Genomic DNA, 24,462 nt, shown 5'->3' with positions numbered 1-24,462 from the left:
TTTTCCACATTTTGTTATTCTGAAATGGATTAAATAGGTTTTTTCTTCATCAATATACACACACAATACCCCATAATGACAAAGCAAAAACAGGTTTTTAAAAATGTTTGCAAATTTATAGAAAAAAAAGAAATACAGAAATATCACATTTACATATGTATTCAGACCCTTTACTCAGTACTTTGTTGAAGCACCTTTGGCAGCGATTACAGCCTCAAGTCTTCTTGGGTATGACACTACAAGCTTGGCACACCAGTATTTGTGGAATTTCTACCATTCTTCTCTGCAGATCCTCTCAAGCTCTCTCAGGTTGGATGGGGACCGTCACTGCACAGCTATTTTCAGGTTTCTCCAGAGATGTTCGATCGCGTCCAAGTCCCGGGCTCTGGCTGGGCCACTCAAGAACAGTCAGAGACTTGTCCCGAAGTCACTCTTGCGTTGTCTTGGCTGTGTGCCAACGGTCATTGTCCTGTTGGAAGGTGAACCTTCGCCCCAGTCTGAGGTCCTGAGCACTTTGAAGCAGGTTTTCATTAAGGATCTCTCTGTACTTTACTCTGTTCATCTTTCCATCGATCCTGACTAGTCTCCCAGTTCCTGCGGCTGAAAAACATCCCCACAGCATGATGCTGCCACCACCATGCTTCACCGTAGGGATGGTGCCAGGTTTCTTCCAAACTTGACGTTTGGCATTCAGGCCAAAGATTTCAATCTTGGTTTCATCAGACCAGATAATCTTGTTGCTCATCTGAGGATCCTTTAGGTGCCTTTTGGCAAACTCTGTCATGGGGCTGTCATGGGCCTTTTACTGAGGAGTGGCTTCTGTCTGGCCACTCTACTATAAAGGCCTGATTGGTGGCATGCTGCAGAGATGATTGGCCTTCTGGAAGGTTCTCCCATCTCCACAGATGAACTCTGGAGCTCCATCAGAGTTTCCATCGGGTTCTTGGTCACCTCCCTGACCAAGGCCCTTCTCCCCCGATTTCGCAGTTTGGCAGGGTGGTCAGCTCTAGGAAGAGCCTTGGTGGATCCAAACCTCTTCCATTTAAGAATGATGGAGGCCCCTGTGTTCTTGGGGACCTTCAATGCTGCAGAAATGTTTTGGTACCCTTACCCAGATCTGTGCCTTGACACAATCCTGTCTCGAAGCTCTACAGACAATTTCTTCGACCTCATGGCTTGGTTTTTGTGCTGACATGCACTGTCTACTGTGGGACCTTATATAGACAGGTGTGTGCCTTTCCAAATCATGTTCAATCAATTGAATTTACCACAGGTGGACTCCAATCAACTTGTAGAAACATCTCAAGGATGATCAATGGAAACAGGATGCACCTGAGCCCAATTTCGCGTCTCATAGCAAAGGGTCTGAATAATTACAGTACAAGTCAAAAGTTTTGACACACCGACTCATTCCAGGGTTTTTCTTAATTTTGACTATTTTCTACAATGTAGAATAATAGTGAAGACATCAACACTATGAAATAAAACATATGGAATCATGTAGTAACCAAAAAAGTGTTAAACAAATCAAAATATATTTGAGATTCTTCAAAGTATCTACCCTTTGCCTTGATGATAGCTTTGCACACTCTTGGAATTATCTCAACCAGCCTCATGAGGTATGGAATGGATTTCCATTAACAGGTGTGTGTGCCTTGTTCATTTGGGGAATTTCTTTCCTTAAGGGGTGGTATACAAAAGATGGCCCTATTCCATATTATGGCAAGAACAGCTCAAATAAGCAAAGAGAAACGACAGTCCATCATTAATTTAAGACATGAAGGTCAGTCAATCCGGAACAGTTCAAGAACTTTGAACGTTTCTTCAAGTGCAGTCACAAAAACCATCAAGCGATATGATGAAACTGGCTCTCATGAGGACCGCCACAGGAAAGGAAGACCCAGAGTTACCTTTGCTGCAGAGGATAAGTTCATTAGAGTTACCTCTGAGAGGCAGTGCCTTAGACCTCTGCGCCACTTGGGAGCCCTGAGAGGAGACTGTGTGAATCAGGCCTTAATGGTCAAATCGCTGCAAAGAAACCACTACTAAAGTACACCAATAATAAGAAGAGACTTACTTGGGCCAAGAAACATGAGCAATGGACATTAGACTGATGGAAATTTTTCCTTTGGTCTGTCCAAATTTTAGATTTTTGGTTCCAACCGCCATGTCTTTGTGAGATGCAGAGTAGATGAATGGATGATCTCTGCATGTGTGGTTCCCACCAAGAAGCATGGAGGAGGAGGTGTGATGGTGTGGGGGTGCTTTGCTGGTGACATTGTCAGTGATTTATTTAGAATTCAAGGCACACTTAATCAGCATGGCTGTGACAGCATTCTGCAGCAATACGCCATCCCATCTGATTTGCGCTTAGTGGGACTATAATTTGCTCTTCAACACCTCCTTTTTCCCTCAGGCATGCGTCGCGACCGCAGCAGCTACCGGGGTCATCAACCGAGGCGCGTGGGTCGCTTCTTCACCCGGGGCACTGCTAGTGGGCCCAAGCGGGTCCTAGCCGAGGGGGGCGAGCCAATCAAGGAACTCCGCCCCACAGTATTAACCCCGGAGCAGCTGATTGGCCGGATCATGGAGGCAGAGCCACCGGAGATCTACCTCCAGAAGGACATGAGGAGGCCCCTGACGGAGGCCAACGTCATGATGTCACTCACCAACCTGGCCGACAAGGAGCTAGTCCACATGATCAGCTGGGCCAAGAAGATCCCAGGTTGGTGTTGATTGATTTATTGTCTGTTTTTTTTATCCACAATTAAAAAACATAATACTTTCCTAACATCAAATGTTCAATTTTATTCCATTCTTTGTGCACAAGTTGAGTACAGCAGAAAAACTGTATAAAACATAGACACAATGAACAACAGGAGGCCAAAAAGTATTCTGTCAATATCCTCTGTCAATGGGTGTGACAATAACAGAGTGACAGAGCATTAAGTACAGAATACTGTTGAGTAACCTGAATCAATTGAATACAAAATGTCTTAAATTTTTCCGGCATAACAATGTAATATTGTTCTAATTTCCTCAAGAAACTGCCTGAGTCTATGTTTTCAACAACTATTGTCTCTTTTATTCTCAACAGTGATATTCAGATAGTCAGAATGTAGAAAGGAAGACCGATTAGAAGACAAAGGAAGGTCTGAAACAGGATTTGTACCCCTGTCTCCTGGGGTATATGTGGTTTGGGGGGCTCAGAGAGCAAACATTAATTATGCATGTCAATCTCTCCTGGCTGATTTAAAATAATAATAAATAAAACAGATAAAAATACACCGTATGGAACAGCGGGGACTGTGAAGCAACACAAACATTGGCAGCAGCTAATTGGGGATCCATAATAAATACAAATACTGGGCAATGAGCATCGATGTGCTATAGTTTACACTCCTAAGTGACGCTGCAAAAAGTATAGGGTAGTTTGGGATGTCTAGTTTTCTGTGCTAGAGAAGCTTTGCCCCTGCTTTATTCAGTGGAACCCCATTTTCTGCTAGGGTTGAAATAAAGTAAAAGGTAGTATGTAAATGGCAGTGTACACACTTAAGTTGTACAGCTGATGTACATCGCATTGGACACAACGGTTGTGATGCAGTGGAGAGATATTCTGCATTGAAGTAATGGATTGTGCACAATGGTAGTGTAAACATTTTTGTTCTGACAAACACTCCAATGTATCATTAACATAAATTGTGTCACAATCATTGTGTCAAATGTGTTGTATATCAGTTGTTCTACCTGAGTGTGTACAGGGCCATAATCTACTCACTGTTTGCTGTTCATAAATATGACTTTTTTAAGTATCACCAAGTGTCATTATTACATTGCGAACAACAAACCACGTTTACCATGAGCAGTATGCAGGAACATTGCCTTTAAATTTCAAACGTGCTATAGCGCAGCTTTTCAGCACTATGGATTGATTCTAACCCTAGATCAGCTCTCTGAGACGCTTTATGAATACGGGCCCCGCTATGTCTTTACAGGATTTGTGGACCTGTGCCTGTTCGACCAGGTGCACCTGTTGGAGTGCTGCTGGTTGGAGGTGCTGATGCTAGGGCTCATGTGGAGGTCTGTGGGCCACCCTGGTAGGCTCATTTTTTCCCCCGACCTCAGCCTGAACAGGTGACCACCCTCTCTCTACTCCAGGATTAAGCATCTGTATGAGTTCTAAAATATTTTCATAGTGGATCCAAAATAAGTATTCAAATGCAGTGTATGTCTGTCTGTAACTGTGTGTCTGTGTTTTCAGGGAAGAGGGGAGCTGTGTGCAGGGTTTCGTGGATATCTTTGACATGCTGCTAGCTGCCACCTCCAGGTTCAGAGAGCTCAAGTTGCAGAGGGAGGAGTACGTCTGCCTCAAGGCCATGATCCTCCTCAACTCCAGTACGTGGGTGTTAATGTGTGTGTTTGCGCATGAGTGTTTGTGTGTTATGCATCTGTTTGTCTGGCCGTCTGTCTGTACTTCTGTCTGTCTGTACTGCATCTTTATAAGTATTTTTTACTTCCTATTTTATTTATTTATATCATGCATATCAAGATTAACCACAAGTCTGTTGGACCATTTATCCAGTGTAATCCTATCTGTTTGGGAGTCTAGGGAGGGTTGGCAAGGACAACCAGAGGAATAACTCACTCTGACAAGGCCTAATGAGAACACTGTCTCTCTCCACTCCCATCATAGTTACTGTTTAACACTTAAAGACCTAACAGTCAGAACCTGTTTCAAGGTCAGTGGATCACGGAAAATAACATTTTGTGTCACTTAACTGTAACCAAAGTAATCGCATTTAATAATGCTACATGTTGGAAATTATTTATGAAGTGTAGCAAAGGTGGTTTGGTGAAATGTGCTTGCACAATAAGTCACCTTTCCTGAGACCTGAAGATTTGTGCTAGCTCCCAGAGATAAAGGCTTGGCTTTAGCTCAGAGGGCTAATGTGGTTTTGAGTAATTGCAACAACTACAATTATGTTTTTTTCTTTATTTTCTCAACTGTGTGTGTTTTGTGGTTGTAGACATGTGCTTGAGCTCCTCGGAGGGGAGCGAAGAGCTGCAGAGTCGCTCGAAGCTCCTGCGCTTGCTGGATGCCGTAACAGATGCACTGGTGTGGGCCATCGCAAAGACGGGCCTCAGCTTTCAGCAGCAGTCTGCGCGCCTCGCCCACCTGCTGATGCTGCTGTCACACATCCGCCACGTTAGGTACAGTAGCCACAATACGGCCACCGCTGTCACACTCGCAAGTTACCTCTCAGTCACAATACAGTCACCATCATCGCACTCACAAGTTATCGCTCAGGCATAATAGTCACCACTATCACTCTCGGCAGTTACAATACAGTCACCTCCGTCACAATTTGTAGTTTCCGCTCATCAAAATACGATCAAAACTATCACACTTGCCAGTTATCATTTTGCCACTACGGTATAGTCAAACTTTCAATACGGTCACCGCCGTCAAGATTGAGCCACCACGTTGTCACTACCGCCACGACTGAGACAACCGTCACGACTGTTTGCTGCTACCACGAGTGATCTTTTAATAAAGCTTGCGTTATACAGAAAAAGCTTTTCGACCAACATGGTGTTTACAAGGTAATCTGATGAAGACCATGGGCTCTACTCAATCAGATCTGCTTTAGCTGACATCCACATAGTTTCCGACACCACCAAAACAACCGCTATGTCGATAAGTGAAAATCGACTTTGTCTGAGGATGACAGAGTGTAGGGGTCTACGACCCTAATATGATATACCATCTGACTCCATTATCATGTGAACGCTATAGGCCCATAATATCCTATGGATGTCCAATGGATTTAGCCAAGGTCACCACTCAGAATACTATAAGATGCACGTGTCTAGGTTTACCATTACACAATTATTAAGAGGCTAAGGGACAAGGAGCTAATATCTTGCAATCGATGTCCTAGCATTAAATGATTGAGTTAGCCTTAGCTCAGAGCTGAACAGTTAGAGGTCAAGCATATATGCTATGTGTATTGTGAGTAACATTTACCATGAGACAATTCACCAAATAATAATTCAAGGAATATTACTCAGGAATGTGAGAACTACAGTTCTTATCCATTAAAAGTAATCAGATTTATTACAGTTATGCAAGAAGAATACAGTTATCAAATGGTGCATATCAGAAATCTTCACGATAAGTCTTATCATAGAAAATTCACCACTGTGACATACAAACATACATCAGGAGATCGGTTTACTAATGACTCAGTGATCAAAGTTTAAATCCAGCTTTTATTCTTCCAAGAGCACGACTTTGCATGGCCCAAACATTTGAAACAAAAGGCATAAAACTTCACAGGCATTCTCTAATCTGATCACCGCACCTCAAAACTGTATGATAAGAGAGCCCCCCCCCCCTGTGTCGATCCTCTATGAATGATCCGCCTTCTGACGAACAGAATAACACAGTTACAATAAAGCATGTCAAAATTCATAGCTCTTTATGAACTCTTGAAACAATCCAAACATGATCTTTTAATTCAAACAGTAACATTAATTTAGTCGATTTAGCAATCAAAACAATTTCAAAATTCGTGATTGAGTCATCACACTAGGCCTCGGCACCAGCAAGTCGCCAGACGCATCTTCATCACTGGCCTTCATCATCGTTCACATTTGTTCACTCTCTATTTTTAGACTACAGCTGTGTTAAAGCTGTCAAATGTACAAGCGGCTCCTGCTTATACCTAAAGCACACATTGCCATTGGCTGCACGGAGTTGCATTAAGAGATATTCCATGAAGCCTCGTTTAAGTTTGAACACTGGAATGTGAGACGTAATCTACACCTCGATTAGGCTGATAGAAATCTTCATTATTTCGTTTTTAATTATTTTTAATTTGAGCGTCATTATTTCTATCATTGCCTTCAGAAAGTATTCACACCCCTTGACTTTCCACATTTTGGTGTTTCAGCCTGATTTTAAAATTCATTAAATTGAGATTTTGTGACACTGGCCTACACACAATATCCCATAATGTCAAAGTGGAATTATGTTTTTAGAAATGTTTACAAATTAATTAAAAATTAAAAGCTGAAATGTCTTGAGTCAATAACTAATCAACCCCTCAGGTTATGGCAACCCTAAATAAGTTCAGGAGTAAAAAAAGGACTCAATAATAGTAGTAGTGTTTAACATGATTTTTGAATGACTCTCATCTCTGTGCCCAACACATACAGATAATTGCAAGGTCCCTCAGTCGAGCAGTGAATTTCAAACAGATTCAACCACAAAAACCAGGGAGGTTTTCCAGTGCCTCGCGAAGAAGGGCACCTATTGGTAGATGGGTAAAAAAAAAAAACAGACATTGAATATCCCTTTGAGCATGGTGAAGTTATTCATTACACTTTGGATGGTGTATCAATACACCCACTCACAACAAAGGCACAGGCGTCCTTCCTAACTCAGTTGCTGGTGAGGAAGGAACCATGAGGCCAGAATACAAATATTCCAAAACATGCATAAGGCACTAAAGCAAAACTTTAAAAAATGTGGCAAAGAAATTACCTTTGTCCTGAATACAAAGCGTTATGTTTGGGGCAAATCCAACACAACACATCACTGAGTACCACTCTTCATATTTTCAAGCACGCTGCATCATGTTATGGATACGCTTGTAATCGGCAAGGACTAGGGAGTATTTTAGGATAAAAAGAAACAGAATATATCTAAGCACAGGCAAAATCCTAGAGGAAAACCTGGTTGTCTGCTTTCCAACTGACACTGGGAGTCAAATTCACCTTTCAGCAAGACAATAACCTAAAAAATAAGGCCAAATATGCACTGGAGTTGCTTACCAAGACGACATTGAATGTTCCTGAGTGGCCTAATTACAGTTTTGACTTAAATTGGCTCAGAATCTATGGCAAGACTTGAAAATGCCTGTCTCGCAATGATCAACAACCAACTTGTGAGAATTTTTATAATAAAAATGTACAAATATTATACAATGCTCTTAAGAGACTTAACCAGAAAGAGCTGTAATAGCTGCCAAAGGTGATTCTAACATGTATTGACTCAGGGGTAGGAAAATGAGATTCAATTTTCAATATATTTGCAAACATTTCTAACAACATATTTTTACTTTGTCATTATGGGGTATTGTGTGTAGATGGCTGAAAAAAATTATATATTGAATCAATTTTGAATTCAGGCCGTAACGCAAAAAACTGTGGAATAAGTCAAGGGGTATGAATTCTTCCTGAAGGCACTCTAGGCTACACTTTCTCATTCGGAACTTCTAACGCGACAATGAGCAACAAGAGCAGCTGCTCACTGATTTGACAGCTCTAACCAGTTCCACCAAGACACCGCTAAAATATTTGCATGCAGGTGTCAGCTATCACCGGTTATTACTTGATCTGATTGAATCTATGCCCATTTCTGTGTATTTTCTTTTCTTCTGTATCACAAAAAGCAGTGAGCGTACATGACCTCTGTCTTTGCTCATTGTGCAGTAACAAGGGCATGGACCACCTGCACTGCATGAAGATGAAGAACGTGGTGCCCCTGTACGACCTGCTCCTGGAGATGCTGGATGCCCACATCATGCACAGCCCACGGCTGCCCCACCAAGCCAACTCAGCGGGCCCCTGTCCAGAGGTGAGCCACCCGCAGCCCACCACTTCAGCAGCTGCCCCGGCCAGACATGGACCCCCAGCAGCAGAAGCGAGCCTCAACAGCAGGAGCCATTGGACTGCAGGGACCCCGGTAGAAAGACAGGTATGCACTTTCCTGTCTCATGTCATTCCTTCTCCTGCCGTTTTGCCCTTGAGCAAGGCACTTAATCCCTCAAACAACTTCAAGGGTGCCGCACCGTGGCTTACCCTGGCTTCAAACATGTGTGTTTGTGTGTGTGTGTGTGTGTGTGTGTGTGTGTGCGTGCGTGCGTGTTTCTCGGGGGGATGGGTTCAAATAAAATAGATCCTTAATTTCAGAGATCTCAAAAAGACAAAAGAAATCGTATTTTCTGACGCTAACCTGCTATTATCCCCTCCCTTTCTCTGTCCTTCCCTCTTTGTCACTTTATTAGTGGTGAAAAGGGATCTCTAGCAGCAAAAAGGACAATGGAGAGAATGTGACTGGGACCGTTGTGGACGGCTACTTCTTGGAACGGCTTTTAAAACCACTCTGAAACAGAGGAACTGGGAACGAGTATAAGGGTGTTTCAGATGGTGCCTGGAAGGGGCTACATCCCAATGCTGTCAAATGAAATCTTCTCCTTTCAGGCATTAGCACTATTCTGATTGTTTTCTCGGAGGTCGCAAACATAAAAAATGTAACAATATTTAATGTCCCTGCTAAAGCTGTCTTTTGGTTTATGATCAGGTTTGAATGTAGCCTGGCTGAGGCGACCCACGTGACCACACAGCGAGGAAAAGTTGTGACTGACTGGTCTGGAAAGGAGGCAGTTTGTTAATGCAACATTTGCTCAGAAATTGAGCGGACTCATCGATTAGTTTTATGAAATGTTTTTTCCCCCCAGGGGCTTGAGACCTCTCATTGTTTGGATTTGAAAAGCCAACAGTTGTAATGGAAGGGAGTGGCGCTTGTGGGCTGTGTGTGTTTGAGTGAGAAAGACACGGAGGGAAACCAACCAGTAAAAGCACAGCCCCCTTCATTATCAACGCATCGTGCCGACAACATCAAAACAGCCTTTCCAAACTCTGTAGTCAGGAGACTCAAGTTTTGTATCAGCCAGACTAGTTTGAAAGTAGAATCTACGAGAAAGTCTGAAATTAAACATCAGTGGATGAGTGGCAATGGAGGAAAGGAGATGAGGAGAGGAAGGCAGTTAGGAGTAGCCTACTGGGACACAGAAAAGCCCAAGACTTTGCTAAGTGCTTGGTTGTTATGTGAAAAGGCACTTTCAACAGTCATCATGGACTCTCCTCTTCTTTTGTAGTGTCTGAGGGCGGCAGGTAGCCTAGCCATTAGAGCGTTGGGCCAATAACCTGATTACCTGAGCCGACAAGGTGCAAAATCCGTCGATGTGCCCTTAACCCTAATTTGCTCCAGGGGCGCCATACTACCATGGCTGACCCTGTAAAACAACCCATATTCACTGCACCTATCTGGGTGTTTTTTATATTTTTTACTGTCAATGGGATAATCTGTATAAATAAAGGATCAATATAAATAAATGTAGCTTTGAGTGACAATCAAAAGATAGATGGCCATTTGCACTGGTTCAAATTGTTTAACTGTCATGGAAGAAAGAAAAGCACATTTTAAAACTATATACTTCACCTCAAGATCTTATTCCTTTGCTTTACCCTTAGCTTTTTGTTCCACAATCTGTATAGCTTCAAACTTTGCATACAGTATGCTAATTAGGCACTTGTCCTAATAAACAAATATATTTCCAGCTGAAAAGGTGGAGGTGAAGGGTCACGCGACTGTCATTCCACTCTAGAACACATTCCCTTAAAGGTGGACTCCACAATAATAATATCATCATACACAGTGGGACAAAGTCCTGTTTGAATCAACAACAACATCTAAATGACACTTTTGTCTCCTCAAATAAAGATGCAAATTAAGACGGAAGATTTTTTAATTCCTTCGCAAAAAGTGCCTATGGGTCCAATCCCATCTTCAGCAATGGGAGTGTGACTCAAACATTCATACAAATTAATTTCAGACTTACTTGAATGTTAGTTTTACATCCACAGGTCTCTAGCTAAAATTCAGCCCTTCATACGTGGGCAATGTGATCAAATTCTGACCACAATGTTGTTTCTGTGTTTATTTCTCCAGGAAGAAAGATGGTGAAATGAAGAGATACAATAAGTGTAATATTGTAATAAGACTCACGCCTTTCAAAGATCACAGTGCAACGCTGTTATGTTTATGTACCACTTTATAAGACTGTATAAGGCCCAGTGCAAGTTCAATTCCCGGTTTAAAAAACGGTGTCATCTTGACAGTTTTGGAGGGAGGGTCTTAGGTGTGCGAACCCGAAGTAGAAAAGAAATGGGTACAGTTTGGCATTTGTGTGTTTTGTTTTAGACCTGTTGTACTTTGTGTAGTTGCTACTGGCGACCAAGAAAGTGTTTAGATTGTGCCTTCTACATAGTGACCAGCTTGTCTTAAATGCACACATCAGCTGTCCTGACTGTTTATTATATCTGTTATGTCTTTGTGATAACAGTATTATGTAGGGCTTATTATGACTGGTTCAAGTAAGGTGTTGCCTATAACATAACCCACCTGCTAACTGGACCTTTCCATCCATTCATCAGCTTTGTGTTGTCCTCACACCTGACAATATCTAGGCCAGGATTCAACCCGAGTCATGTTAGCGCTGTCGACAATGCAGCTTTTAAAGGCAATATTCCCAAATTTATGGTCACGGTAAACACTCTACAACATGCATTGGATTGAATCCAGGCCTTAGAATGCCAATGATACATTCAACTAATGTGAGGTCCTAAAGATACACACAATAGGATCACAATCAAAACAACTGAATATTAGGAATGTGTTCCTAAGGTTTGGTATACTCAGTGTATATAGAGTCTGTCTGCATTCATTATTTCTGTTACCGTTAGTTTATCTGTGTAATATTGACTTAAGCTCAGAACCACTTGTTTTGCAAACATGGTCCTGTTTTATATATTGCTGTGCTGATCAATGGACAGTTCATTACATCTGTCAAATGAATATGTAGCTTAACATTGTGGTTATTTCATTTTGCAATAAAGATGGTGACGCTACAATAATGCACATTTAAATTAGGCCTATATCCAAAAACGCATACGGCCTAATGATATATTTTCGGCTTCAGACGAACACCTAGTTCTCACATATTTTTTTTTGGAATGAAAGCCTTTTCAAAGCCTTAATAATCAACTATGTCGCAGTCTGCTTTTGCCAAGCTTGTAGTAATGGAAAAGCAGAGTGCTAGCTTTATTTCCTGTGCTAATTTAGCCAATTTCCTTTCAGTAGCGCTATATTACCTACCTAGGCTAGATTTACTCTGGTAGAGGAAGCATATTATTTACTTTTGATGACCAGAGAGCCATAGCTGCAACCCACACATTTAATTGGTAATCTCTCATTTTGGGGGGATTTCTAGCCTCATTAACAAAGTACAGTGTAGGACCTCAGGATATGGACCCTTTGGGGATGGAGGTTGTTCAGAATGCTGATATGTTCTTTACTTTGAAATGGATTTAACGCATCAAACCTTTGTAGACAATATGAATTGCTTATTAACATGTATTTTCTAACCATTTAGTTATACTTTAAAAAAAATATATATATATATATATATATACATTTACATTTCTGTAGTCTATAGACTCAGGCGCATGAGCAACATTTACGTTTTCTTTGCACTTAATAATACATTTCCCGGTTCCATATTTCCCGTTTGATCGGTCAGTCCGTAACTCAAAGTTCTACTCTTTTACATGGGATCTAAAATAGTATGCGGATGCTAATTGCTATCTCTGGGTCCATTTAGTCTGTCATTTAGAAAAACGGTTAACTAAGGCCTAGATTCAATCAGTTCAGAGTTAACCCGTGATAACCAACAACTGCATTGCATATCATTTATTTTGTTTGGGCGGTGTCATTTCTACATAGTCATTCTGGACTTCTAACACGGGTGGGATTTAAGGATGGGTTTGGTTTCGTGACAATGACCACGAGCGGTTGCTCGCCGATTTGACAGCTCCAACGCAGTTACCTCCGACCTCGCCCAAACAAAGGCAATAATATGCTATACAGTTGTCGTTTATCGTGGGTTAATGCAGATCTGATTGAGTCTAGGCCATAGCTCACATCAGCTGTTTAATACTATAAGACAACAAACACCATTGATCTTTGTCAACACCAACAGTAGACTCCTCTCAAGGCAAGAAATGTTTTTGAGTTAACTCTCTTTTTAATTCAACTAGGCAGCTGTGCACAAGTCCTTTTAATTTCCCGATGACAGCCATTTGTAGCCCAGCTGTGCATTCTGCTTTGAACAATCTCTGAGAATGCTGTACATTGCCAGCAGGATAAGGATACACATGCTTTTTCAACTGTAATGTGAGTGCTTTAAATGTCAAGGTTTCAAAATGTGAATTTTATGTGGATTTTCTCCCACCGTCACGCAGGAGTATGTTTCTTTGGAGAATAAAAATTAAATTATGAACTTTTGGTGCCAGTGGCTTCCTTTCTCAAGAATAGTGTCCTTGTGCTCAAGGAATACTACACTCAAAAACACTCAAACTATATTTAGCATTTTGTTAAATTGTGCATGTCAGTATTTTGCATGTGACAAATTAACACAATACAAAAATATAGTTTTTATGTAGTGTATTTCTTTAAACAGTCTCCATTCTATCCTGTTATTGATATTTCTCTTTAGTATGTAGCACCAGGGGATCAGTAGCTTATGAGTATTGTTCTAAAGTGATCTGGGAAGTAAATTCAGAGATGGTGTGTGTGTGCATCCTTAGCATCAAGCTAGACAATTACCATCTTCAACAGTCTCCACAGACTATGCCCTTGGAGTTTTTGTTCAGTAAGACAAACAATGTTTATTGCCAGAGAAAAGGGGCATACATATACAGTTCATTGTTTGGGAGCCTAAATAAGAATTTGTTTTAGCACACCATTCTCTTTAGGGCTTAAGTGTCCTAATCAACTGTACATTATGCAGCCATGGAAATGTCTTTTCGCAACAATGATTACTGAATTCATTTTATTATTTTTTTAAAGAGATTTCTACTTTTAGAAGTTGAAATGTAAACTGCTATCATTTAATTCTGCACCAATTTATAACAGTGTCTTGTTACTACTGGTATCTACCCTACAGTGTGCCAATGTCTCATTATCGTGAAAAAAAAATACTCTTCCGCTCTTCAAATTCTCCCCCTTACAAACTATTCAGTTTGACAGATGTGCTCTTGATTGGTTACACAGTATCGATGTGTGGAAAAGTGGCTCCATATTTCAAGGGACCGGAGTATAGGTGAGGACAATAATAAAGACGTACAGTTTAACATGTCTTCCTATAAAAAAATAAAAAAATATCTGGTGTCAAAATGGCGCCCATTCATGTTGGCTACCTCAATATACACTTTGATATTATATGATTTAACTGATACGAATGCTTGCGCAGGTTCAGAGGTGAAGAACATGAAAATGATATTATTTGGAAATAATACAGTGCACATAATTCATACACACTGACCCATAAAATGTTTCCCAGGTGTTTCACCCATGATCTGGTGATAACACCCCCCCCCCCAATACAATTTGCAAGGTCACACAATAAAATACATTTCACTCATCTTATAAAGTCATTCACAATGCATTATTAAGAAGTGTAAGGGACTACTGAAATTGTTTTCAATAAACAAGTTATTACTTCTAACATGTCCAAGCAGGATTGCATGATTTAAAAATATTTTGGTACACAACCTAATCCAGTGGGTTGACAATTAGGCTATTTTTGTTTTATTTTACTGTCAAAATAGGGCTCCAGAATTCCTTATTTTTTTGTTAAATAGAGATGAATTTGGCTTTATCGTTATGTGCACTAATATTATATATAGGCCTAGTTTAATTGGTGCTATTTCACCACCGGAGGAAGTGGAAACGCCAAAACACATTAGCTAGATCGCTAACTCGAAATATAACACCTACTGCTAGTAGCCATGTATTAATCTAACAGTAAATGTAATGTCCTAAAAAAAACTGCAATGAGGTTTACTGCACTTGCAATGCAAAATTTCACACTCTCCGTATTTCAAAGCCATATCAGATAATTATAAAACAGTGTGCTTTGTGCTCAATAATGATCGTTGAGAAAAAAATTATACCTACAGAATGCTGAGACTAGTTACTTCCAAAGTGTTGTTTTTAAAATGTTATACAATCACGAGGGGGGAGAAAGAATGCGAGAGACTCGCTCGTTACAGCAGCCGGTCCCAGCGAAACAGGCAGGCACAGCGGCAGGGCAGACACATTTATTACAGGAATCATGAGGATAATGCACTTTACTCTTTAACAAATTCATTGGTTTTATCCGCCCCAAAAAATTGAACGTTTTGATTGAGGCGACCAGGTAGAATGTGCAGCTCGCACCAGTGCGACCAATTAAACATTTCACTCGCACAGCCAAGTCAAAGGGTCGCAAAATTTGACCATTTCAATAGTAGATGCTTACAGAAGGCATTTTTGAATGAGTGCAGGTGACATTATTCTGAAAGAGCATCAATATAAAGCTGTTGTGGACTGGATAGCTCCTACAACAGACTGCTACTTCAATACATAGCTTGAAGGTCAAATCATTAGGATAGAAATCTTTACAAGCAGAACACAACCTCACAAAAACAAGTCTCCTTTGAAATACAGTACTTGCTAGTGACGTTAGCGGCAAGAGTTCCAAATGGGTGGATCACATCAATTGTTTGATAGAAATTGAACATCGGTATGGCTTTTTTTAAGGGAATAAATTAATTATAAATTCAAATCTATAAATATAGATATTTAAAATACAATTTTGGGACCGTAACAATGTCCTCTCTCCAGCTCTTAAGCAGAGAGTATCGATGGGTTAGCTTTGGAAGCAGGCCACGCATGTCAGTGTGTGTGTTTGTATCAGGTGGGTGGTGGGCCATTGGTGTAACGCAACATGGGGTAGAAGGAGCGGGCAAAGTTGTTGGACAGTGTGCAGCTGTGGTCGTTCTCAGCCAGGGGCACCAGGCAGGCCAGCACTAGGACCAGGAGGAGGAGGAGGTGTAGGGGGAAGGCGGCTCGCAGCACGCGGTAGAAGAAGGAGCGAGGTGGGTTTGGGTCCCTCTTCTCCCCCCTGGAGGTCCAAGACAAGGGACGAAGAACAGTACTTAGGCAAATCATCAGTTAAAACATACAGGAATCCTCCACAGACGACCTCCATAGACTTCCATAGACCATAACAACTGTTTCGGGAAGAAGTTTTCCCCAGGTACATATCTAGGAATTGTTTCCCCTCACCCAATCCTAACCTTAACTATTAGTGGGGGAAATGCAAATCTCACCAAAGATCAGTGTCTAGGGGCAACTTCAGCCTCCACCATAAAAATTCTTGAGAGACCACTCTTTTTTTATCATTACATCAAAGCAGGAATTCATTCAAAGGCGCGTTGCAGCGCTGCCAACTACATTACCGAGAAAGCGCCTTTTAAAGGCAATTAACACTTGAGCCGACATTCATGAATGGGATCTCTGAACATGGGGGGAAAGAGCTTTTTAAAGGCACATTGTCGGTAATGCAGTGTGCAGCACTGCAGTGCGCCATCGATTGGATTCCAGCCCAAGCTTCTATAATTATCTCAACGTTAACAATTTCTATGTTTACATTTTCTGTTATATACTGTATATTCTATTTGCACTGCATGATTACCCATTGTAATAAAGCATTTTTGAACTGAAGAAGTTTAAACTATCTGGTCCGTACCTTCTGCCAGCTGAGGTTGGTGTGGTATTGGTGCCCTCCTCTTGACTGGCATTAGACGGGGACTGGCTGCCCTCCGCCTGCCCTCTGCCCTCACTTTCAACTGCAGCTCGAGCCGCAGCCGGACCTGCAGATAGAGTCCCACAGTCCTGCAGCAAGGGCAGTAAACACGTCAGGTTGTTCATTTGAATGGTTCGAAAATGAAATAAAAGTCTCACACTCCTGGTTCCGATGCAATACAGTTAATAAATACCAACGTTTTGACAGCTTAACTGCTTTAATCAGGGTTTCATTGGGCTCATTTGGATGGAGCAGGGTGCCATCAACACGGTCGTGTTCATTAGGCACCAAATGTAAGAAAACAGACTGAAACAAGGAGGGACTACCTGGATTTGTCTATTAGGAAACGCTCATTTTCGTTTTCCGTTGCAAAATGTCTTAAATCAATTTCCATTGCGTGCCCTAATGAACACGACTCAGGAACGTGGGTTGTGTCAAATTTGTTTTAAGACATCTTTGCAGTGTAAACCCGAAAACGTGCGTTTCTTGCTGTATCTTTAAGACCACATAGACTCCCCGTTTCAATCTGTTTTCATATGTTTCTTCTTAAATGTGTTTCCAATTCTGTCTGGTAAACAATGTTCTTTGTGCATTTCTAGAACATTGTCAATGTCTTTTCTCAATCCGTTCCTGGGGCACCTCCAGAAGGGGCATAGTTTCGTTCTAGCCAAGAACTAATACACCCGGTCCAACGAATCAATGGCTTGGTGATTGTTGGGCTAGATAAAAAATGTGCACCACCTTGTGGAGGTCCCTGGTGATTGGGATTGCATAATCCTCTCTGTCTAACGCTTCGGACACTGGGGAGTGCATTGTTGGGGTCAATTCAATTTCAAGTCATTCAAATCAGGAACGTAAACAGACAAAGGTTTGAGTTTACTTCCTGAGCTGTCTATATTGGAATGGAATCAACCACAAACGCTAGCAAAGTTTGTGGGGAAGGTTTAAATTCAATTCGATTGAAGTTAGTCAGTTGAGGAAGTAAACTGAAAGTCCAATTCAAGCCTTGAAAAAATTACTTTTATTTTAAATGATCTCAATAAACCAAAAAGAAGAAGCAATTCTTTTTCAAAAGTTTTTCAATTTTAAATTCAAATCACTTGTGGTGGGGTCTCCTTACCAGGCGCTCCTGCACGACGCTGAGGTCGTGGGCCACCTGGCGGAGCAACGTCCGCAGTTTGTTGGCTGTCACGTGGAGCTTCTCCCGAGCCTCTACACTCTCCCCCCCCCCCCCCTCCGCTGGCTGCAGCTGGCTCCACAGCCCCTGGAGCGAGCCCACCTGGCTCTGTCTCGCCCGCAACTCATTCTGCAGGCCCTGGAAAAAAGGACACACACACGCAGATGCATGCAGACAGACAGACAGACAGACAGACAGACAGACAGACAGACAGACAGACAGACAGACAGACAGACAGACAGACAGACAGACAGACAGACAGACAGACAGACAGACAGACAGACAGACAGACAGACAGACAGACAGACAGACAGACAGACAGAGACATCAGTCGAAGGGGAGCTTCCGAACCCGTGGAAAATTATCAATGGAAAAACTCATTGGCCAAACCATTGATAAGGGAATGTGCCACATTTATACTGAGTATACTAAACATTACTATTGAGTTGCAACCCTCCCCCCCCTCCTCCCCTCAAAACAGCCTCAGTTCATCGGGGCATTGATTCTACAAGGTGTTGAAAGCGTTCCACAGGGATGCTAGCCCATGTTGACTCCAATGCTTCCCACAGTTGTGTCAAGTTGGCTGGATGTCCTTTGGGTGGTGCACCATTCTTTATACACATGGGAAACTGTTGAGCGTGAATAACCCAGCAGAATTGCAGTTCCTGACACAAATCGGTGCGCCTGGCACCTACTACCATATGCCGTTCAAAGGCACTGAAATGTTTTGTCTTGCCCATTCACCCTCTGAATGGCACACATACACAATTCATGTCTCAAGGCTTAAAAATCCTTCTTTAACCTGCCTCCTCCCCTCCTCCTTCATCTATACTGATTGAAGTGGATTTATATATATAAGGGATCATAGCTTTGACATGGATAATTTAAAAAAAAAATTGTTTAGTCATTTAGCAGACACTCTTATCCAGAGCAACTTACAAGAGTAATTAGGGTTAAGCGCCTTGCTCAAGGGCACATCAACAGAGCCTTGTTGGCTCTGGGATTCAAACCAGAAACCTTTCAGTTACTGGTCTAACGCTCTAACCACTAGGCTACCTGCCACCCATCTGCTCAGCCTACTCAGTGTATATTGCACTATTCGTCAGAACTTTCCGTTTCCCCCTTCTCTCTCTCAAGTCATGTGTACTCCCTCCATTTTTCACCCTCTATCTCCATAATTTTTTCCTTATTAAGTTCCCTTAACATGCTGACCAGATGGACACGTCGCGTGTGCGAGCGTCGCAAAATAAATGTAGAAATCCATGTTATTCAGTTATTGCACCCACACTGCTCGCGCGCGCCAACGAGTGTCTGCGATGCCAAGGGCTAAAATAGAACTCCTTTCTATTTCTGACGCAGATCGCGCTGAAAGTCCCGCCTCTCCCATCTCCTCATTGGTTTATAGAAGCAGGTACCCACAAGCCATCTCCTCATTGGTTATACCCATGTGGGTGATTGAAAGACGAACTGTTTTGCCGGTCGTTGTGGTAATACTATGAACGTTTAGATGCCAATCACCATATAAGTTCAAAGATGAAAAAGCCTGGAAGGAGGAGAGATGACTAGAAACGATTCGGTTGGCCGCTTTATGTGTGGATGAATTGTCAGAGTAGAGGACCTTGTGCATTTCAGGTAAAATAACAACTCAATGTTTATATCCCAGGACAAATTAGCTAGCAAGTGCAAGCTAACTAGCTAAATTGCCATACATGTTTAATGCTTTTCGACCTGTCCCCAAATGAATGTCATTGGTTCAGAGTTTGTTTTGATATTTTAACCTGCGTGTCGTGATCACGTTTGGTGTAGGGGGACAAAATACATTTATGCAGGATAGCGCACGATGGCGCACGCGCACAGCCGGTTTGGGTTCCGTGTTACTCTAACCACCCAAACCATCATCACCCCTTTTCTCTCCTAAACCACCCCCTTCCCACTCCCATTGCCTCTACCACCCCACACCCCCTTTCTCTTCCCTCTCCATCCTCCCCGTTCTCCCTCCTCCAGCATTCTTCCTTCCTCTATCCCTCTCTCTCACAGTGAGTGTGTTGCGATGCTCCAACAGCGTGCCTGGCGGTGTGTCCGGGTGGTGGATGTCGACGGCGTAGCGCCTGCTCTCGGCGTGGGCCAACCACAGCAGCAGGGAGTGCAGCGTCTCGTGGAACTCCTGTCGTGGGTTAGAGGAGAAAGATCAGAGGTCAGGGACCTCAGGTCAGTGCATAGTAAGTAAGCCTTGGTCAACTAATCTTGTCCAAGCCAGAACCGCCCATAAGGGCATGAACCCATCTCTTGATTCTGTATTGTGAGGCAGCTTGAACTACAAGTACACCCCATGGATAGGACGTTAGGTCACCGCTTTGGACATCATAATAATTGTCTTTTCTGCAGAGACACTCAAGAGACGTCAGATGACCTTAGGTAGGGTAAGGATCTATTTTTCTGGACGCTAAAAAGACATGCCAAAAATATAATTTTCCAATCAGCATCCAACCAGACATCACAGAAGACATCAGAATGGCTTAATTGCTACCAGTTTTACCAGCTGGGCAGGTTGGACATTTTTCTTCTGGCCCAGCAAAACCACACCTGATGAAGGGCAAGGGTTGTTGAATCAGGTGTGCTTTTGCTGGGCTAGAACAAATATGTGCAACCTTGAGGAGGTATACCCCCAGGAACCAAAATTGAGAAACAATTTACTCCCAGTGTGCAAAACTGCTTGACAAGATGTCATTTCAAACAGTTTTGCCCACTGTCCTGTAACTGTACAGTAACTGACCTGACAGCGCATGACAGTGGTACGCAGACTGTCCTGCCACTCCTCCAGGCCAGTGCAGGCCAGCATCCAGCCCTGGTTCATACTAGCCAGGCCCTCCCCTAGCTCCCGGGCCTCCGGACCGTCACACCCCCCCAACTCGCAACTGCCCATGTTAAGCGACAGCATGACGGCCTTGTAGTGTGCAAATACCTTCTGCATCTCCTGGAGTGAGAGAGAGCGAGAGTGAGAGAGAACGCGCAATGTATAGTGTCGATAATTACTGTACCATCTAAACCGCTGAGAAAAATATTTTCAATTACCAAAAATATAGTATTTTCAGCTTTGAAGCTGGTGTACAAAATCAAAAGTAAAAGAAGCAAAAACTAAACTTAAGAAGGGGAAGCATAGAAATAGCACACATAGTATGGATCTATCAGACTTGCTTTCAATAAGAATGACAAATCTATAACTCACATTTGGTCGGGCCACGCACAAAGCTACATACTGGGCCTTTAAAGGGACAGGTAGAGGGGCAATCTGACTTAAACAACAAAGCAGATTGCCCCTTTAAAAAGACGATCAAAGGCATAGTTGACTCCAAAATGTACATTTGTCCAATGTTTTTAAACCTCAAAAGTGGCTCTCTTGAGATAAGTCCACGTCCCAGGCCAGTTATCTGTGGTGTAGATCCAGCTATTACCCTATTATGCCTCAATCCAAAATTAATGGAAAAGATGAGCACTGTATGTAGTTCATTTCCTTACCTTGAATGGAAAAGACAAGCAATGTATGGTTTCCATATTCAAAAAGCCTTAGTCCCAGCTGTCCTAAAATGGACACCGTAGTAAAGTATAATATTCAGAAGCCTTACCTTGAGTTGTTTGACCCTTGCCTCCATGTCTTGGATGCTGGTGGGGGTCTCGGGAACCTGCACTCTCTCCAGCTCCGACGTTACCCACCCCAGCCAGGAAGTGATGTCACGCAGGTCAGAGGTCAACTGGCAAGGCTCCCGCAGGCCAGACAGCAGGTTGCTCCTGGCCTGAGCCTGCAGCAGCTCCCAGCGCTCGATCACCCCTGAGAACACACATACGCCCACCGGCACACACATTTGTAACATACATTTATTAGAGTATCGCAAATATTGCATGACGGCAGGTAAGAATGTTTACATGTTTCCTCGCCCAATATGTGTGCGTCCAGTACCTGATTGTTTGTCAGCGGTCGTCAGGCCAGTGAGGCCCTGTTCCTCGGGCTGCTCCTCATCATCCAGGATCAGGGAGACCCTCTTAACACTTTTGATGCTACCACTGCACTCTGACATCAGACGCACCTGTAACGCAGACACACACTGTTACAGCATGTAACACACACCAATGCGCATGCATGCACACAACGACGAGACAGCCTACAGAGAGGAGGTAGGCACTCTGACGGTGTGGTGCCAGGTATACAACCTCTCCCTCAATGTCAGCAAAGCAAAGGAGCTGATTGTGGACTTCAGGAGGAACCAGGCTGGGCACGCCCCCATCCTCATCAACGGGGCCGCAGTGGAGATGGTCAAAAACTTCCAGTTTCTATGTGTTACACATCTCCGATGAGCTGAAATGGTCAAACCATGGTGAAGAAAGCACGACAGTGACTCTTCAAACTCAGGAGGCTGAAGAAAGGTCTGTTCCCGAGGGCCCTTGTTCGACAGGAGCACCATCGAGAGCATACCATCGGGCTGCATCACAGCTTGGTGACTCCACCGCCGCTGACCGCAAGGCACGACAGAGGGTGGTACGCTCAGCCCAACGCATCATTGGGGGCACACTGCCTCCCCCACTCAACGGAAAATTACCCTGCCCACACCCCAATGGACATTTATATTTATCATCGTCACAGTTCTAAACTGTGTATTATTAATATTACATGTTTTATTGTTTCATTCACATATGCACTGTTGGAGCTCGGCGCTGAGGAATTTCACTGTATACTGCAAATACATCTGTGACCCTGTGCAGGTGACTAAATAAAAAAATATAATTTAATCTAATCACACACACACACAAACACTAGGTGTAGCCAGAGGGGGGCAGCAGAGCAGATTTCTGTAGGAATAAGGGGAAGTTGTCCCTAAATGCTAATCTTGGATAAGTTTAGCATTTTCCCCACTAATGGGCGTGGTTAGGATTGGGGAGGGGAAGCTGATCCTTGACCTATACCTAGGATACATTTCAGCCCGGAGCAACTTACGTAGCCTTGTTTGAAGGGAGTGCTAGTGTGTGTAGGTGAGGGGTCCAGGCCGTCAGGAGAGTCCAGGTGGAGGGACTTCCTGTCCGGGTCGCCTGGTGAGCGCCAACTTGGAGATTCGGGTATGGCCATGGATCTGAGTGGAACTGAGAGGACCGCACACACAAACACACACAGGCATGCATGTACACGCACGTGCACAGACACATGCATATGCAGACACACACACGCACAGACACATGCAGACACACACACACACACACACACACACACACACACACACACCACCTCGTTAGAGCCTGAGTTTACATTGAAAACACAATAATGACCACATTTTCCTTGCAGACAATTCTACTCCCAATGGGCATAGATGTAATTTCAACGACTAGTTTTGATTTACATGAGTTGTCAATGAATGTGAATTCTATGTGAAATCAACAAAAAATGGCACCATGTCATTAGATTTAGGTTTAAAGTTGGGTTTAAAAAATAATTTTTGCCAATCCAATCAGTTTCCCATGTTGATTCAACATTATCACATTGATTGTTTGTTGTTGAAATGACATTTAAACAATGATTCAACCAGTTTTTGCCCAGTGGGCTTGCTCTGGTTACAAAGGAGATTTTCTGCCACTCAAATAATAATGCCATACAAGTATAAATCAAGCAGTGAAAGAAACCATGTTATGTGTGTGCATCTTTATTCCCATGCAGTATTTCAGGTGGTAGACAGTAGCAAAGGGAGGTTATGGCACAGCAGTGGGGTGAATTAGTGTAGTTGGATCTGGCAACACAGATGGGAGTGGTTTCACTGTATCTGGCAACCCTAATTTGACGCTTAAAGCCTATTTACTATGCAGACAAATCTCCAACTGAGGCGTAAGTAAAGGTAAGTAGCCTTGCCCGAGCCAGAACGGCCCATGGGGCAGGAACCTATCTTCAGTTTCTGTAGCGTGAGGTAGTTTGATGTACATGTACATCCCCTGATTTAACCAATCACATGTTTTTATTGGTATACAACTGTGATTGGTCCCTTGAAATGTATTAAAAAAAAGACTCATTCTGTTTTACTTCTGTAAAAACCCTGATGAAGGCCAAAAGCCATAACACATTGCATTCAGATATTGCTGAATCACCTCTACTTCAAATACATCTCCTGGACAGGACGCTAGTCTGTCACAGGGCCTTACCCCCAATCTATCTCCTTAAGGCCAGGCACCACAAGCTAATCCTTTTAATCATATCACAATCAACTTTTATCAGTTGAATAAAATATTTTTTTGTATTACTATTTTCTGAAATATATTATTACAATATGCAAATGAGGCGATTTATTATTAAATAGTGCATATCTGCATACAACGCAAATACATTTTTTTCTGGACACTGGATTAAGTCAGCCTAAATATTTTTGTTTCCTTTTGTTAAGACACTCCAGGACCGGACTTTATGGATAAATACTTTTTAAATCTTTCTATCTGTAAAATACTAAAGACATTTAAAGGCATTTTTCCAAATAAAATGTTAACTAGAATAAAACATTTACGGCATATGAACATTCCCTCTGGGCAAGTCCGGAGAATATATCTAAGGATAACCACACACAATTTTGATATGGTGAAGCAGATGCTTCTGACGCTGAGAAAATGTGTTGGTGTGTGGGAAGAGTCTGACTTTTGTGAAATTGCAGTTAAAGACAAGTACACTGAATTAAGACTACCAAATGCCAAAAGCCTATTTAGACCCAATCGCCATCTCTT

General features: G+C 42.5%; 2 protein-coding genes across 10 annotated transcripts in view; one reads left to right on the top strand and one right to left on the bottom strand.

Moving 5' to 3' along the window:
* The window catches only part of esr2a (estrogen receptor 2a), a 38,193-nt gene extending 28,827 nt beyond the window's left edge, over positions 1-9,366 (top strand). Inside the window, exons 5-10 of the mRNA NM_001123577.2 lie at positions 2,417-2,725; positions 3,996-4,134; positions 4,262-4,395; positions 5,028-5,211; positions 8,500-8,764; positions 9,075-9,366. Coding sequence (NP_001117049.1) covers positions 2,417-2,725; positions 3,996-4,134; positions 4,262-4,395; positions 5,028-5,211; positions 8,500-8,764; positions 9,075-9,080 — 1,037 coding nt within the window. The 3' untranslated portion in view covers positions 9,081-9,366. The remainder of the gene's footprint in view (positions 1-2,416; positions 2,726-3,995; positions 4,135-4,261; positions 4,396-5,027; positions 5,212-8,499; positions 8,765-9,074) is intronic.
* A 4,180-nt stretch (positions 9,367-13,546) lies between these two features.
* The window catches only part of syne2a (spectrin repeat containing, nuclear envelope 2a), a 250,928-nt gene continuing 240,012 nt past the window's right edge, over positions 13,547-24,462 (bottom strand). For all 9 annotated transcript variants that reach the window (XM_014145109.2, XM_014145105.2, XM_014145104.2 and 6 more), the window contains 8 exons: positions 22,706-22,848; positions 21,674-21,800; positions 21,342-21,544; positions 20,492-20,692; positions 19,754-19,882; positions 17,662-17,856; positions 16,485-16,630; positions 13,547-15,857 (listed from right to left, as the gene is read on the bottom strand). In XM_014145109.2, coding sequence (XP_014000584.2) covers positions 15,647-15,857; positions 16,485-16,630; positions 17,662-17,856; positions 19,754-19,882; positions 20,492-20,692; positions 21,342-21,544; positions 21,674-21,800; positions 22,706-22,848 — 1,355 coding nt within the window. In that variant the 3' untranslated portion in view covers positions 13,547-15,646. The remainder of the gene's footprint in view (positions 15,858-16,484; positions 16,631-17,661; positions 17,857-19,753; positions 19,883-20,491; positions 20,693-21,341; positions 21,545-21,673; positions 21,801-22,705; positions 22,849-24,462) is intronic.

Source organism: Salmo salar, chromosome ssa15 (assembly GCF_905237065.1).
Source record: "Salmo salar chromosome ssa15, Ssal_v3.1, whole genome shotgun sequence".
NCBI classification, from domain to species: Eukaryota; Metazoa; Chordata; class Actinopteri; order Salmoniformes; family Salmonidae; genus Salmo; species Salmo salar.
Note: the sequence above shows the minus strand (reverse complement) of the source record. Positions and strands in the feature narration are given on the sequence as shown.